The following is a 17,149-nucleotide window of genomic DNA, read 5'->3' as shown; positions in this document are numbered from 1 at the left end:
GGGCATTGGTGCCAAGGTAAAGACGTGAACCACCTTTAAAACCCTAACATCCGAAATGATGTCATGTTGGCTGAGATGTCACGCACTGCAAGGAAATAAATTACTCCTCTATTGGCAGGGCATTTTGTGCCACAGAGAAATAATTTTCTAAAGGCATCTTGGTAGTATGAAAGGAGGATTCAAGAGGTTCTCAAAGAGAGCTATAAACCCAGCCCAGCGGCCAGCTGGCTATGTCTCTGCGACAACGGAATATATGAGCCATCCAGAGACTTGGACTCAGGCTTGCTAGGAAGCGGAGAGGTAATCTAGACCATTTTTGTCAAGAAGCCGTTCTCTTGGGGCGCCTGGGTGGCTCAGTAATTTAAGCAGCCAACCCTTGATCTCAGTCCAGGTCTTGATCTCGAGGTCATGAGTTCAAGCCCTGCATTCGGCTCTACCCTGGGTGTGGAGCCTACTTAAAAAAAAATAAAATAAAATAATTTATCTAAAACATGCATCCTTTTTTGCTCACATATGTGATTTGATTAATTCTTAATTGATTTACCCATCAAAATTCCAGAACAACTGGTGCTTGTGGACCTGTTTAAGATGCCATTCGCTCATCACTACCTACTCTGACTCCACCCTGCATCCCTGAATTTATCGATAGCTAATCTACAGTCTTGCCCCAACTATGTTTCTGGATCTTTTAAAATCCAGAGTAAGAAAAAATTAAGGGAGGCTGTTTGTTGGATTTTGTTGATGACAATCTTGCTGGAAGTGTCAGTGGGCTTTTGTCAGTAAAGCACTCATTGAGAGTTGAGGACCCTAGGTTTGGGTTTTGATTTGGGTTTTGTTGTTGTTGTTGTTGTTTTCCACTCCACCGAGGCTTCTCGAAAGGGACCTTTTAGAGCCGAGAAAGAATGATAGTATGTGCTGCCCTGAATTTTAACTGCCCCGCTTTCATTTTTATATCCAAGGGGAACTGTTCCTTGGCAATTTTTTTTTTTAACTTTTGATAATCAGGCTCAAGATCTGAGAACATCCCTTTGGCTGCTCATTTTATATCTGCCCTCAGATAGCCCCAGATCTTTGCCAGAATCAATCAAAGAGAATGAGTCCCATGCAGGAGCTAAATTCCTAGCCAAAATATTGAGGCTTAGAATTTTTTTTTTTCTAAATTCATAGTAAAACACAGCTCATAAAATCGAAAGCAAACATCGTGCCAATATTTAGAAGGAAGCTTTCTCCCCACCCCAGACATGCTGCTTGAAGGCGTTCCCAGGTCAGTGACAGGAGTAGGTATCAAAAACCAAATCCCGTTCTTGATGAGAGTTCTCAGAAATCTTGCTCCAAGTTTAAGTCACTCTTGTAGGTGTCCCTTTGCCATGTTTGCTGACCCAGCTTTGGCCTGTGATGTGCTTCCCAGGGAGGATTTGGGGAGGTGGAGTTCATTACCTTTTCTTCCCTGGCATTGCCCATGGGCAGACTCACCATCCCACATGCTTGCAACACCATCTGCCATTGAAATTGAAAAGGTCATTTATTTTAAATAAGAAAATGACACTGTTGGTGGGAATACAAGTTGGTGCAGCCTCTTTGGAGAACAGTGTGGAGATTCCTCAAGAAATTAAAAATAGAACTTCCTTATGACCCTGCCATCGCACTCCTGGGTATTTACCCCAAAGATACAGATGTAGTGAAAAGAAGGGCCATCTGTACCCCAATGTTTATAGCAGCAATGGCCACGGTCGCCAAACTGTGAAAAGAACCAAGATGCCCTTCAACGGATGAATGGATAAGGAAGATGTGGTCCATATACACTATGGAGTATTATGCCTCCATCAGAAAGGACGAATACCCAACTTTTGTAGCAACATGGATGGGACTGGAAGAGATTATGCTAAGTGAAATAAGTCAAGCAGAGAGAGTCAATTATCATATGGTTTCACTTATTTGTGGAGCATAACAAATAGCATGGAGGACATGGAGAGTTAAAAAGGAGAAGGGAGTTGGGGTAAATTGGAAGGGGAGGTGAATCACGAGAGACTATGGACTCTGAAAAACAATCTGAGGGGTTTGAAGTGGCGTGGGGGTAAGAGGTCAGGGTACCAGGTGGTGGGTATTATAGAGGGCACGGATTGCATGGAGCACTGGGTGTGGTGCAAAAATAATGAATACTGTTATGCTGAAAATAAATAAATGAAAAAGAAAAGAAAATGGCAAAATTTACAGAGAAGTACAACATACTGAATTCACATATTCATCTAGATTTTTGTTTTTTAAGGGGGCAGGTCCCTCTTGTTAGTGAAAGATGGTGTGGCAAAAGGAGGAGATGGGGATGTGTGGGTAGAGGATGTGTTGGGAATCTATTCATTTAAAATATGTTTAAGTTTTTGTTTTTATTCTTGTTCCACCATGGAATCTGGGTTCATGCAGGTAAAATAAAGAACCAAAGCAGTTATCAAGTCAAAGAAATGATTGCTAAGGAATTTTGGCTTGGATTCATTAGAGTGGTTGGTTTTCAGGCTAAAATTCACCAAAGTAAGACCATCATGAGCTGTGTTTCGTGAGTTATCAAGGTTTCATGGAACTAGCATTTAGCCTGTCAGGATGAAGTAAAGGTTTTAATTCTGCTTGAATCTTTTCACCCATTTCAGCTTCCAACTTTTATGAGCAATATTCTCTACTCCCTGGTCAGTTAAATAAAGCTGTAAGTCAGTATGAAGAGTCTAGTTCAATTATCCTGGTCCCTGCTGAAAGCTCTTTCCAGAAAGCTAGAAGAGCATATTTTTCCAGGTGGTATGGAGATACTCTTTGAGGTGCTGTCTGGTTGATAGGATGATTCTCAAAGGGAAAACATTTGCTAGAAAGGGAGCATAGATGGGGATGAGAAATCAAACAGATTCTCTTGGATGTCGGTGTAGAACTTTAAGGTTTTGTGATTTTTAGCTCTGCTTCTGGCACCAAGACCTATAAATAGATGAAGGGGGAGTGGAAAAACCTTCAAAACTGAGGAGGGAATAGCCCTCTGTTTTCTCACTTTGGCCTCCAAGTTCCCTTGGCTCTCCTGCTGCATTTTCTCCACCTCCTCCCCGAAGTATTTAGAATTTCTCTCCATACTGAGTGTGTGTGTTCTTCCAGATGTGCATACCTACCACATTTCCCACAGCTGAACTGTAAAAGGGATGTTTTGTCCTGTCAGAATTTTTGTATAATATTTATTGCCAGACTAATTTAAATTCACGCGGAAAGGGCTTGTTACTATGAATAGTAAAATAACCTATTATGAGAATTCTGTTCTGCTTTAAAATGGAAATGTATCTCATGGCTAAAGAATCAGCCTAATACCTTGGCATTTAAAAATATATTAACTCCTAAGAATTCTAATTTCTCGTGCCTGTCGTTTAGTTTTAGTCTTACAGCATCGCAGTTCGTAGTTGGAGGGAGGGATCATTTCAATGACTGCCATCATAGCAGTTTAGAAGAGATGTTCTGATTTTGAATCTAATTTACATTCCAGCATCTCTTGAACTTACTGGATGCCTCTAGATTTACTGGCACATACAGCTGCTTAAAAATAGGCCCTGTCATCTAATGCTGTGTAATTATAATTTAGAACAGCACTGCACAATCTAAAAAATTGTTTTATTGAGTCAGTTTTATCTTTAACCTCCTCCTCTGTGACTGTGGTCAGTGTCAGTCCCTCAAAGTAATGCCCATCTTAGCATCCCAGCAAGGATGTCAAAGTGAATCCAAGAACTGTTTCCCTCCCAGTGTCCTCAAAACACCAGACATAACCCCTGAAGTTTTTTTTTTTCCTCAAATAGATATGACATGTATAAAAATTGTTGAGTGTGACACAAAGGAAGCAACATCCGACTTCACCTCCTGCTCTCCACTAAAAGAAAATCATTTGCTCAGTGCAAGGCCCTATAGTGAGTGACGCCTGAGGAGGAAAGTTTCTCATTGAAGTTTGTAATCTCTCCAAGCACCTCTACGTGACTTTGTGAAACAGTGTGTTGAGAACACATGGTTACCTGGGTTTTCAGGATCTGACAAAAAATAACTCTAAGAGCAAATCCTGAAAATTCTGCCCCAGTTCACAAAAATAGAGTAAACCCACGGCAGGGGCTCTGTTCCCTCCACCAGCAGCTGCCTTCATCTATGACTTGTGTTAACCTATCCTCAGGCTTTCATGCCCCCTTGATCCTTGCTGCCACCACCTCGAAGAAACTTCAGAGAATCTGTTAACTGATTCAGATTGTTTATATACCTTGGTTCAGTGCTACCAAAAGGCATGTTTACCTATTAAAGGGATTGTCTGTATCAAGCTAACTGCATAGGGAACGGGGGTTGTAGGTGTGGGAAGGTTTTGACAAGCAGTCAGTGTGAGGGTGAGGTCCAAACCCAGTGAGGTCTTCTCCTACTCCCTGGGAAGGTGGGTCAGCCTCCTGGTGCTGACTCTGAGGGTTTGGAGTGTGGAAGGAAATCTTACCCCTACTCTGAGACTTGTCATGCCTAAGCCAGGCAGGTCTGCAAGTAGCCACTTCTCTCTGGCTCTCCCTGCCCAACCCAGCTGCCACCTTCTTACCCACAGCACAGGCGCCGTCAATAAGCTGTGTGTGTGTGTGTGTGTGTGTGTGTGTGTGTGTGTTTTCTGATTCATTGTTTAAAATCTGATTCATATTTGTTAGAGCTTTCTTTTAAAATTAGAACTTCCTTATCCTATCTGATATCATTTTGGACAAATTACTAGGTCACTAGGATATATTTCTTTTACTAACCACTTTATTAAGAATAAAATATTAGTAATAAATAATATAATAAGTGAAAGAATAGTTTTACTTATATAAATATACAGAGGATGATTTAATCATAAAAATAATAAATTGGTAATATTGCTGATGACCTATATTACTTCACTTAGGTCATTGTATGTTTTATTTATACCTCTTAGAGATAAATACATTTGCATTTCCCAGGAATTTTTTAATAAGTTAGCTATCTATTGAAATCAGTGATCAGAGATAGCAATAGGAATTTATAAAGTCCCTCCTGAATGTCACTCACTGGTGATCCAAGGAGCCAATCCCAGAAGAGGAGAATCAGCCACGGTCCTTCACTGGGGTCAGGGCCTATCATATAGCAATCCAGCATGCTCCTTTTCTAATAGTTCATAATGTAATTTATTCTGGAATTAAATTATAGACCATTTTGAGTTAAGATATTGAAGCATAGAAACATAAAAGCATAACCTTAGACAAATTTTCTGAGTTTAATGACACACATCAAAAGAGAGTCCTTTGAATATTTTTCCCCACTTTTCCAGTTGTATATGCTACAATGTAATTTACAGTTTTCTTGATGAATACTCCATATTTGAAAAGAGCAGATAAGCCTTAAAGTCTTAATGTCCCTTAAATATACTGTATTTTTTTTTTACTTTTATATCTTCCCAGGCTAGATCCATTGCCTCATGAGTGCAATGATCATCTACTTTGTTTACCCTTGAATATCCAGCTTAAAACAACCGTTCCTCCTGCCTAACAGTGCTTAGTAGTCACCGAATGAATTATCCTTTTTGGAAACTTCCCTTGCCTCCCTAGCCAAAGCTTTCTTCAGGTTCAGTTCAAACCGTGTGCCCTCTAAAAGACCCTCCCTTCTGTAGATATTCTGGTTACCATGGTATATTACTAAGGTAGTACCTAGTCAACTAGGTTGCATACTTGTTAGAAACTTTTGCCTTCTGTATTTTCTTTACATTCTGTGGCTCCTTTCTTTGTGTTCTACTCCTATCATTCATCCCCTACCCCCACATACATTTAACACATTAGAATGTATGTGTAAGTATTCAGTTAGCTCCTGTAAATAGATGAGCAGTTAATTACGCTTTCTGTTCATTCATTCAACATTCATGGAAAGAAGTTCCTGCTTAGTTTCTGGTATCCTTCTGAGAATGACCAGTACAGCACTGGATGACAAATACCCTGTGCTCTTGGAGCTCATTATTTCCTAGCAAGACAACCAAGCAAACAAATAAATGAGGAGTACCGGAATATCGGGTATTGATTAGTACCCTGACAAAAGTATGTGCAAGGGTGTGACGAGAGCCAAAACATTAAAGTAAAATGAAAATGAAATAAACAGTTGGTTATGGCCTCTTTGAAGAGTTGATCTAACACCTGAGGGACAGATAGGAAGCACTTACAGAAAGATTTGAAAGAGGAGCCTTTGAAATGGTATTGGACAAGAATGAACTTGAGATGTTGGTTTGAGGGTCGTAATGAAGAGGATGTCTGTTGAGAACATTAGGTGTTTGAGATGCTGCTAGGTAGAGAGATACAGCCAAAGAAGGTGACCTGTATTTGGTGGTGGTGGCGGGAAGAGAAGGAAATGGGGACAAATGTAAAAAATAGCATATGGCACTCATAGCACATGACTGGAGAAGGTGAGTACTTACTGGGACAGTGTAGCCATAGAAAATAAAGCAAGCCAGGGAGTAACTGGGTATGTATGCGGTTAAGCATAGAGTCTCCTTGAAATTCTCTCCCCTGCTCCCTCTGCCCCTCATGGTTGTGCTCTCTCTCAAATAAATCAAGTCTCTCTCTAAATTAAACGACTAAAATCTTTTAAAAATGTTGAAAAACTAAAGCAAGTTAGGTAAAGCCGCATGAATTTGCTGATTTTTGGCCTGTTTTGACCCACAAAAACACCATTTTTCTGTGGCCCAAACTTATAAAAATACATATACATAAAATAGCTTAGAATATACAAATTGTAATTGAACTTATAGATATTTTCAGTTTTCTCTTTTTTCCTATGATTTTTTAGAAACTTTTACAGAATTTTAAAACAAACATAGGAGAAGTATTAAACGCCTCTTAAATTGAAAATTGCCCATTTCAGCTTAACTTTTAGGCCAAGTTATAATAATTGCTGAATAGAACAGACAAAGACAGAATCAGATATGTATAATTATTCGAGTTTTATTCGAGCCTTCCTATTCTGTTCTAAAAGATTAAAACATCTACATACTTCAAGATCCCTTAAGATCTTGTTTCTCAGTGACTCAGACGCTAAAAAAAAAACCAAAAAGAAAAACAAAACAAAACTTAAAATGAATCCATGTGTTTCACAAGATTTATTTTTAAGAATGTGTCTATTGGCTTAAATGTTTATATTTTCTTCTGTTCCAGGCTTATTTATATTTATTTTCCACTGTGCTATGAAGGAGAATGTTCAGAAACAGTGGAGGCGGCATCTCTGCTGTGGGAGATTTCGGTTAGCAGACAACTCAGGTAAAGGGGCATGTTGGTCACTGGTTTTTATACCTAAGAGGAGCGTAGTCAGAAACCTTCATCATCTGGCCTTCCGTTGTTAGAGCAATGCAGTCTCAGTGGTAGCACATTGTAAAGGTGGTGCCCGTGAAGATGCTTAGTTGGAATCTTGGAATACGAGGACTGCAAGCTATCTGAGGAGTCTGGGCCTGACCCTTCTATTCTACAGAGAAGCGTGAATTCCAGCTAGGTGACTGAGTTGTTCAAGGTTTTATGTCCAATTTGACAACTCAGGTATCCAGAGGTTCCACCATACCACCTGCTCCTTTCCATGTTTTTGAGGCCTTTGATCACATTATAACGCAAAGACATTTTTCTTTGCATAAAAATACTTGAAGAATAGCATTACTTCTTTTTGGCAATAATTACCTCTCACCCTTACAAAATTGAAGTAGGATCTTAAACAATATGTGTTACAGGTCAAAGTTTGAAGCTTACTTCTTCATTTTATTATTGTTCATATGCCAGTCTCTTCGCTGAGCCCTTTGCTGGCATATACAAGATTGAGTGCTTTGGCTAAATTACTTAAATAATGCAGTGGTGATTCTTCATAGTAGAACATATGCCCCCTAAAACACATTCATGAAGACATGTTCTTTCTTTCAGACTGGAGCAAGACAGCCACCAATATCATTAAGAAAAGTTCTGATAACTTAGGAAAATCTTTGTCCTCAAGCTCCATTGGGTCCAACTCAACATATCTTACATCCAAATCTAAATCCAGCTCTACTACTTACTTCAAAAGGAATAGCCACACTGGTGAGTCACTCTAACAGTAGTAAAATGTTCTTTGGTCCATTTCTCACCATCTTTATATTACAATTGGCATATCATGAAGATTGATATATAACAGTGCCCTTTAGGGTGCTTATGTTAGATTTATGAAAATCACAATCTCTTTGAAGACTTTATCCAACACTTTTATGGACGTTTTTGTCTTTTTTTTAAGTTTTTTAAGTTTTATAACCAAAATCGAGCCATAATAGTATTAGCTCTGAGTATTATTATTATTTAGTTTGCTTTAAACCTGTTTTCTTTTCAAAAATACTGTATTTAAAAAGTTATGTTTTTATTTTAAGAATACAGAAACTGAGTTGCAATTATTCATAATACTGTGTATTTCATGATTTATAACTTACTATGAAAGTTAATTGGCAAGTTGACATGGGAACAGGTGGAAACACTATACAGGATATATTACATTTAAGGCTTAAGTCCTTAACCATTGGAAGTGTTATTGCCAATTGCTGATTAAATATGACAGAACAGAGAGCATCATATTTGGCAAGTGATACAAGATGGTGAGAAACATCATGTCTTTGTTCATCTTCTGGACTGTCATGATATTTACAGTGACCACAGGTTCTGACACGAAGCATGTGTGTGAATAATCCTGAAGACAATGTAGAAATGAAGATTCTTTTGCCGTACTTGATAGCCAGTGAGTGGTGTGGAAAGTTGCAATCTTTTAATAATTTCAAAGGAAAAAAGCACAATTGCTATTTTGAAATACTAATTATGCTCCAGGCAAACAGCTGTCCACACTTAACACCAGCACATTCCTGATTAAAGATCTTCTAAAAGGATAATGGAAATAACTTAATTTTGAATTGGTTTAGTTATTAAACATAAGCAGAGGGGAATGACACTGAAGAGATTCATATTTGGCTTTTTGCAAATAAGAAGCATGTTGTGTAATGTATCTGTAAATGTTCATATTGCAAACACTTAGATTTCAAATGACCCTTATGTACATTTGAATCATTTTACATGTCCCTGCTTGCACCACAGTCCATAACTTGCCACTGGAATGGTCACTGCCTCAGATTCAAGATAGCTCTCTGGAAAAATGTTTGATCATTTGGAGAGTTTGTTAATTACAAAATTAATTAAAGACCTGAAAATTTAGAGCAGCTTAGGATAGTAGTTCTAAACATTTCTTGTAGTAGAGAACACTTACAAGAACAAATGAAAGCTGTGGACTCCCTTCCAGTATAAGATGCAACCTCTGAGTCCTGCACACAAATAATTCTGCCTAAAATTAAGAGGTCTGTGCATCCCTTCTTTAAATACCTGAGTAAGAAAATTGATGACAGGTGTATAGTCCGAGATAGATTATCCTACCTAGTTGGTAGTTCCCTGGCACAAAATATCTTTTACTTATAATGAATGAATTTTTCACATTATTTATAAAATTAGATGTTTGTATGATCATCTCCATAGATGCAGAAAAAGGACCCAACAAAATACAACATTCATTCATGGTAAAAACAAAGTAGGATTTAGAAGGAACATACTTCAGCATAATTAAGTCATATATGAAAAACTCACAGGTAACATCATACTCAGTGGTGAAAACTGAGAGTTTTTCCTCTAAGATCAGGAACAAGGATGTCCACTCTCACCACTTTTATTCAACATATTTTTGGAAGACCTAGCCATAGCAGTCATATAAGAAAAAGAAAAAGGATCCACATTGGTAAGGAAGAAGTAAAATATTCACTATTTGCAGAGGACATGATATTATATTCAGAAAACCCTAAAGATTTTATCATATGACTACTAGAAATGATAAAGGAATTTCAGTAATGTTGTAGGATACAACACTAATATACTAGAATCTGTTGAATTTCTATACACTAATAATGAGGTGGCAGAAAGAGAAATTAAAGCAATCCCATTTATAAGAAAAAAAATTACTCATTTTGCCTGCCCTTCTAAAATGCAAATAGTGCATTGTATATCAGTTATGAAGGAATGGGGATTAGACCAACTAAATTGTTTTCCTCTTAATACAGCTGAGGATAGCTAGCCAAAAAAATGCCACTCTTAAGAAGGGGAGAAAAGATAACAAAGTATATCATTTGGAACAGGGGGCATTTTGGAAGTCTTAATGAAATATTTAAGCATATTAAGAATTATGGGGAAAATCGACCAAAAGATAAAAGGAAATACAGAAATGGAGGTGCCAAAGAAAAACTTTGCTATTTCAAAGTGTTGTGCATGTTTTTGTTTTTGTTTTTGTTTTTGTTTTTAAAGGGATGCATTATTGTTTTTCTGTTTCCCATAATAAAAACCTTGGGGTTAAATGAGTTCTTGTCAACTAGCATAAGTCAGCTATATGACATTACTTCTGTGACGTAATAACTTAAGGTTTCCTTTCAACTGATATACCCAATGGCCTTTAGCTACCTAACCAGTTCTCAGTGTGAGTGCTGGTGTACTGGGTCCCTTGGAGTATGCAAAAATTCACTGCGTATCATCTTGGATATCTAGTTGATTTATTTCTTGAAATTGATCTAGAAATTCATATGTTTATGGTGTAGATAATGTCTTCTAAGAGCATTCCTTCAGCAAAAGTGGATCATTCAGGTAAACATTTATTACTTTTTTGAATGCATGAATTTTTTGCAAGGTAATAAAAGAATATTTGCATGGATTAAACTAAGATTCTTGCCGCACCAGCAAAATTGCTTGTTCTTTACAATACTCAGCTAGCACAATGACATTCCTTCATTGAGCTGGAATTTCTGGAATTTCGAATGGTTGTGTGCTATGCTGGTTCTTCTCTGCATGTGGGTGTCTGCAAGCTGCTCCTTCTAGGAAATGTACCATGCTCTAGAGTTAATGGGTCATGTAGCATGTAAAATAATGAAGAGATAGTAGTACTTGAGAAGTTTGTTATAGAAGAGAGTAAAATTCTTTACTTTTCCACTGCTCTTATGAATTACTGGCTATGTCATGGTACATTCATAGAAGTCATAATGGAGAAGTTGTCAATTCAAAGCCTGCTTTTTGAAGATTTTTACCTGCTTGATATTTCAGCATAGGTCAAATAATAGTTCATTTCCCTAGCCCCTGGTTTTCAAACTTGCAGCTATAACCAAAATCTCTATTGTTAATGATGTAATGTCTAACCAGAGGACTGGGAATAGCATACATGTTGAAATACAGCCCTTGCTCACAATTCTACTTTATTGACTGTAAGACCCAGAAAATTGGATCACATATTTGGAAAGGAGCTGGTCAAAAATATCTCAAAGGCCCATGCTCCTGGAAGTTGTCAATGAAGCAGAATGAGTGTATCCTTGAAGCTTCTTTGAGGATGTGTGGTTTTTCTAAAAACATCAAGCACAAATTACTTGTTACTGATGTTTACATTAATAGAAAAATCCTCAGTAGAAAACCAATGGCTAGTGACTATATGAACTGAAGGAAGCGCAGGATCAATCAGCTTGCTGAAAGCTAAATAGAGAGGGGGGGAGCCTTTCTACAATGACTTCCTACTCCTTTCCTCACCAGTCCTGGGATGTAATCATTCTGCCATGCTTCAACCTGCCATTCTTCCCATGAGCCATCTGTTCTCTCTTTCTTCCTTTAGTATGGGATGGACACACCATTTCCTCTTTTAGTCTTCATTTTATTTAGTGTCTCCCTCCACACAAGACAGCATTTGAATAATTTGAGTCATTTCCAAAGACAACAGATGGAGCGATGATGGCTTTTACCAATTACTGATGGATTTTTCATGTTATGTCACATGTTGGGGCAACTTACACAGAGCCGAAAAATGGCCGCAATGAATATTCCAAATTTGGAGCCATTATTCCTGGAAGGAATTTTTCATGATAGAGGTTTTGTCTTTTCCACAATTAATAGAGAATATACAATGTAGGGAATGGAATACTTCATCAAAGGTCACATTTGCTCCTTCATTGGTGTGAGATCCCTGTGTTTATTTTAGGTTATAATTTTTCTCCAAAGTGTGTTGGGGAGGGGAAAATAGCTGATACTTACAAAATATTCATAGGGTACATAAAGACAGCCATATGAATTTGTAGATAATAGGGCTTACGTGAGTTTTAGACTACTATCTGAACCAATTTTAGAAAGGTTTTGGCACTAGGGAGATAGTACTTAAATATATATAGTATTGAGCATTGAATCACTAAATTTCACACCTGAAACTAATATTACACTGTGTATTAACTAACTGGAATTGAAATTAAAACTAATAAATAAATAAATAAACAAATAAATAATATTGAGAAATTCGGAACAGAAATGTATTTAGCAATCCTCTGTCACCATCGATTGCTCTGATATTATTGCCATCAACAATAACATCATTCTGAGAAAGTAGCATAGATAATAAAAATACATATGTAAATATTTCTGATAATTTTGATTTCTATAATTTAGAAATAATTAAGAAAAGATTACTTTTTTTTTAAAAGATTTTATTTATTTATTTGGCAGACAGAGATCAGAAGTAGGCAGAGAGGTAGGCAGAGAGAAAGGAGGAAGCAGGCTACCTGCTGAGCAGAGAGCCCGATGCAGGGCTTGATCCCGGGCTCTGGGATCACAACCTGAGCTGAAGGCAGAGGATTTAACCCACTGAGCCACCTAGGTGCCCCAAGAAAAGATTACTTTTTTATTCCAATCATTTTTTATAAGTTAAAAACTATGGAGAAATGTGTTCAAAATATCCTTTCATGTTCACTTTCATTCACTTTATTCTTCAACATAGTTCAGATTATGTGTCGTAAAAGTTTTTATTATGGAATGTGGTAAACATATATAAAAAGTAGAGAGGATAGTGTAATGTACCTATCAGTTTATGGTCACCTACCCATTTCCCCCACACTGTATTATTCTGAAATCTTATCTTAGACATCAGACATTTCTTTCATAGATATTTTGGCCTTTTTTAATTTATTTGCTATATAATCTGTCCCTACTTCTTTTGAGTTACCTGCCACATTTTATTTTTGTGGCAATTTTCTGATTATTCTATTCATTGACCCTTTGAAAAATGCCAGGAACATTTCTTGAAACAAATTCCAACAGACATTACTAGGAGGCAAATTAATATTTAATCATGCATAGACATGCACTTTGAAGATGAGAAGCATGAAATGTTAGTGCTGCCTATTACCTAACCTAAGAAAGAACAGGCCTTCATTTCCTTGGTGTACTTGGATGTGCAAAATAATGTCCATTTTGGTGGCCCTTAGGCACATCACCTCATCTCGCAGTCTAATTTCTGGTATCATTTCTTGCAGACAGCGCTTCCACGGACAAATCCTTGTCAAAATTGACCCGTGCTGATGGAGAACAAACATCAATCATCCCTGTCCACCAGGTCATTGATAAGGTCAAAGGTTACTGCAATGCTCATTCAGATAACTTCTATAAAAATATTATCATGTCAGACAACTTCAGCCACAGCACAAAGTTTTAATGTGGTTAGTATGCCAGAGAAGAATCCTTCTACGTGACATGAAGCTCTGCAGCAGTGAAAACTGTGACGAGCACACAGGAACGTGCTGTGACCTTGGTAACTGGATATACATGTATGAGGAATGTACTTTGTTAAGAAGGCTTTTGTGAAATTTAAAATATCTGTCTTTTCAGTGCATTTCTTCCATGCGAGCATTTTGATCATCACTAAAACTTTAGTACTGAGAGCAACATGACCCAGTAGCCACAGGGGATATGATTTTTTTAAATCTGTAATTGGTTTGGACTAATTAGAACTCAGGGAGGTGGGGGACATTAAAGTCGGTGGACAAGGGAGGAACAGAGGAAGGGGCAAGCATAGCTCGGAGCTCATTCACGCCACACTATTAGGGTTTAGATATGGCCATTTGCTACATCATCTTTCTCAACAATGAAAAGCATAGCAATAGTCCTAACTATTTGGATGCCCACAAGTCCCTTCTCAGTGCTAGTGTCTATGAATGCAGTAGCATTTCTTCACTTTCCATAAATTTTCAACCACAGATACAAAAGAATGCTTAATATCTGACCCAAGGATAAGAAAGGAATTCATTCTTTTTATACCAACTATTTCACCTTCAGAACATTAAAATGCTTGAGAAAGAATTTCCAAAATTTTGACTCCGTTAGTAGGAGGCCTTGTAAATTTCTACTATTTCACTTACCATACTCAAGACATAAGGTTAAATGTAAACATCATCATAAATTAGAATTTCGTCCCATACATTTGAATGACGTATAATGTTGAGATTGTATTAAAGTGGACTTCCAACTACCTGCTGAGAATGAATCCATTAGACCTCTGGTTTTGCTCCTCTACTGTCTGTTGAGCCTATAGACTCATGGGAGGAATGAGGATTTCCTTTAGACATACTGTGTATAATAGTCTCTCCCTTTTAGAAAATACAGTCCTTGAGACTCTGTGGTCCTGTCCTTGCTCTAGAGACTTTAAGACATTTCCATTTGCACAATTGGAAATCCTCTTTACTTCCTTTTCAAGTGTTTTGTTTCAAAGAATATAAACTGAGACATATGGGTGACTTGTTTTAGTCAAAATACTTTATAAACATGTGGGTCTGCAGTTGTTAGTCTAAAAACCATTTGTACGTGAGTCCTCGGATTATAAGAGCCAGAGAATGTCTGGCAAGATAGATAAATAAATTAGGTTTCTGTGTACGAGGCCTGCATATTAGGTAGTTTACCTAAATTTCAAACTGCCCTAAGTGACCTGCTTCCTAGTGAATGTGTTAGAGAGGACTTTTAAATTACTCTTAGATGATGGAGTTGTATTTAGGTCTTTAGAAATTGGTCTTAGTACGTGTGGTACTTTTATATTTGCTCTGGGTTATCCGGGAAGTATCAGGTTCTGGGAGACATTAGCCTGCGTGATGAGAAGACAGAGCCTTCTGGTAGTGCCAGTCTGCTTGAAGACAAAAGCTAGAACTGAGCACCTGGGGGTCTTTCTGTGCAAAAAGCAGGTAGCTCTAGGTCTGAGACCTAAGAGAGCTTCAGGCTATGCAGTGTCCAAGGGATCTCTCACCTTTTGCTGATCTTCATTCATAAAGCTATTTGCCAGACTTAAGTGGGTGATAAGGTAATATGGTGATGGGATTTTGTTACCATTTCATTTTGCAGCAGTCTGGACCAGGCCTGGGAGACATGAGCCTTACCCCGCTTGACTTTCACAGGGGAGGAGTATATATAGTAGGAAAGGATAATAAGCCTCAAGGTCACTAAGATTCACTGAAGTAGAGCCAGATCCTTTGCTACAGGCGTATTATTAATAGGCTGCTTATTCGGCAGAGGTTACATGTAGATAAAAATTAGTCTTAAATCATCACTGAATCTTCATATACTTTCCCCCAAGTCTTAGAGATTCATGAGAGAATGTCATTATTTTTCTACTGTGAGATTTCTACCCGAAGTGCATAATTAGTTGGTAGTATTTAAGAGATAGCTTCCAAAATGGCTTTCACTTCTACTCCTGTTCATTCAGACCAGGGAAAACATTTTCTTTTTTTCATCACTGACAACAGTGTCAACTCCGCTTTCAAAATTTCCATCAATCAGGTAAGGAGAAATAAAGAAGCAGTTGAATAAAAACATTTGCAGATGGATTTAAAAGACTGAGCCACATTCTACCCTCAGTTCCAAGCATGGGCGTCTCGCCTTCAGTGGGTTCCCTCAGAGAAGAATTGTAGGAATTTAGCTGTAGAGCCAAAACTTCATTTAGCCTAACCTTGGGAGTAATACCAATTCATATTCCCTGGTGTTTCTTATTTTTTTCTTCCTTTTCATCTTTTTTAACTACATTATGTTAGTCTTAGTCTAGGGTTCTGAGACACTTTGTCTTCTTACCATTGTTCCTTGCATTGTGAAGCTTTTCTTTGTCCATTGTTGGTATAGACTCTTTTGTACATATTTATTTATTTGTATAAGTGCCAGCTTGTTTCATATCTTAGCTTTATATTGCCTGGATTTGTTATTTTAATTAACTTTCTATTGGAGAGACTGTATATATTTTTTCCTACTTTGTGAAATAGTTTTCTGTAGTAATATCTTTGAATATGATGAATAAAAGTGACTGTGAGTGCAAATTAGAATTAGTAGTAAGAAGTTACTGTAACTGATTTGTCATTTTACTTAAATGGAGAATGTTTTTCAAATAAATACTTATGTTGTTCGTGTTCCAGGTTATTCAATTCCTTTATGAGTGAGTATTTTTATTTCTGACTCCTAAATAGGAAAAGATCGCTGGACAACTGGAAAATAATCTGCCACCAATTAAGCTAGTGACAAGGCGTTACTTTGCCCAAACACTAAGAAGGCGTTACTTTGCCCAAACACTAAGAATGAATATATTACGAAGATCCAGCTCACTGGGGATTAATGCATTTTGAAGTTCTTGGATTTTCTTAAGAAAATCTTCCTTAAGAAAATCTTTTTTTAAGAAAATCTTCCTGTGTGTAGAAGTAATGTAGGTTCCTTTTTGAGAATATCTTCAGCATCTCAAAAAGAGAACCAAGTCAGTAATATAACATGGAGTGAGGTCTTGAGATGTTTTCTCATATTTATAGCTGCTGTTTTCATGGTGGAAAGCTTAGAAAATGACAGAATTTAGCCAGCTTACTTGCATGATTAGAACAGAACCTCCCCATGTTCCTTTTCTGTGGTTATTGAGGCTCTCTCTTCTGCAGAGAGCCAAGGCCAATTTGGCTCCCAGCCCTACTCAGTGCTAAGTTGTGAGGCGTGTTAGCTGGTCACTGTGAAATCGGGTCTTCCGAGCCAATGTTCACAACTCCCGGCCAAGCCATGTTAAGAAAACGGGCAAGCGGTTGCTCCGATTCATCTACACTCATACACAAGCCCGTTACTTCAGAAAGCCTGGGGAGTGGCTGGGGCGAGTGGATGGGAAACACTGATTTGATTCGCTGGCGCTGGCGGACCTGTGTTTGCAATCTTGTGAAATCTAGAGGAATTGGACTTTACACATGCAGTGTTTGGGAAGCATTTCTGTGTTTGCCGTTGAATAACATTCTAATTTCCTT

General features: G+C 37.7%; 1 protein-coding gene across 5 annotated transcripts in view; it reads left to right on the top strand.

Annotated features, from left to right (window-relative positions):
- The window catches only part of ADGRG6 (adhesion G protein-coupled receptor G6), a 136,660-nt gene extending 120,357 nt beyond the window's left edge, over nucleotides 1-16,303 (top strand). For 3 of the 5 annotated variants that reach the window (XM_044247673.1, XM_044247654.1, XM_044247663.1), the window contains 3 exons: nucleotides 7,179-7,280; nucleotides 7,926-8,078; nucleotides 13,385-16,303. In XM_044247673.1, coding sequence (XP_044103608.1) covers nucleotides 7,179-7,280; nucleotides 7,926-8,078; nucleotides 13,385-13,563 — 434 coding nt within the window. In that variant the 3' untranslated portion in view covers nucleotides 13,564-16,303. Of the gene's footprint in view, nucleotides 1-7,178; nucleotides 7,281-7,925; nucleotides 8,079-10,645; nucleotides 10,692-13,384 lie in introns of all 5 variants that reach the window. The other 2 variants (XM_044247691.1, XM_044247682.1) reach the window with 1 other exon arrangement.
- Nucleotides 16,304-17,149: the final 846 nt, after the last annotated feature.

This window comes from Neovison vison, chromosome 1 (assembly GCF_020171115.1).
Source record: "Neovison vison isolate M4711 chromosome 1, ASM_NN_V1, whole genome shotgun sequence".
Classification (NCBI taxonomy): domain Eukaryota; kingdom Metazoa; phylum Chordata; class Mammalia; order Carnivora; family Mustelidae; genus Neogale; species Neogale vison.
Note: the sequence above shows the minus strand (reverse complement) of the source record. Positions and strands in the feature narration are given on the sequence as shown.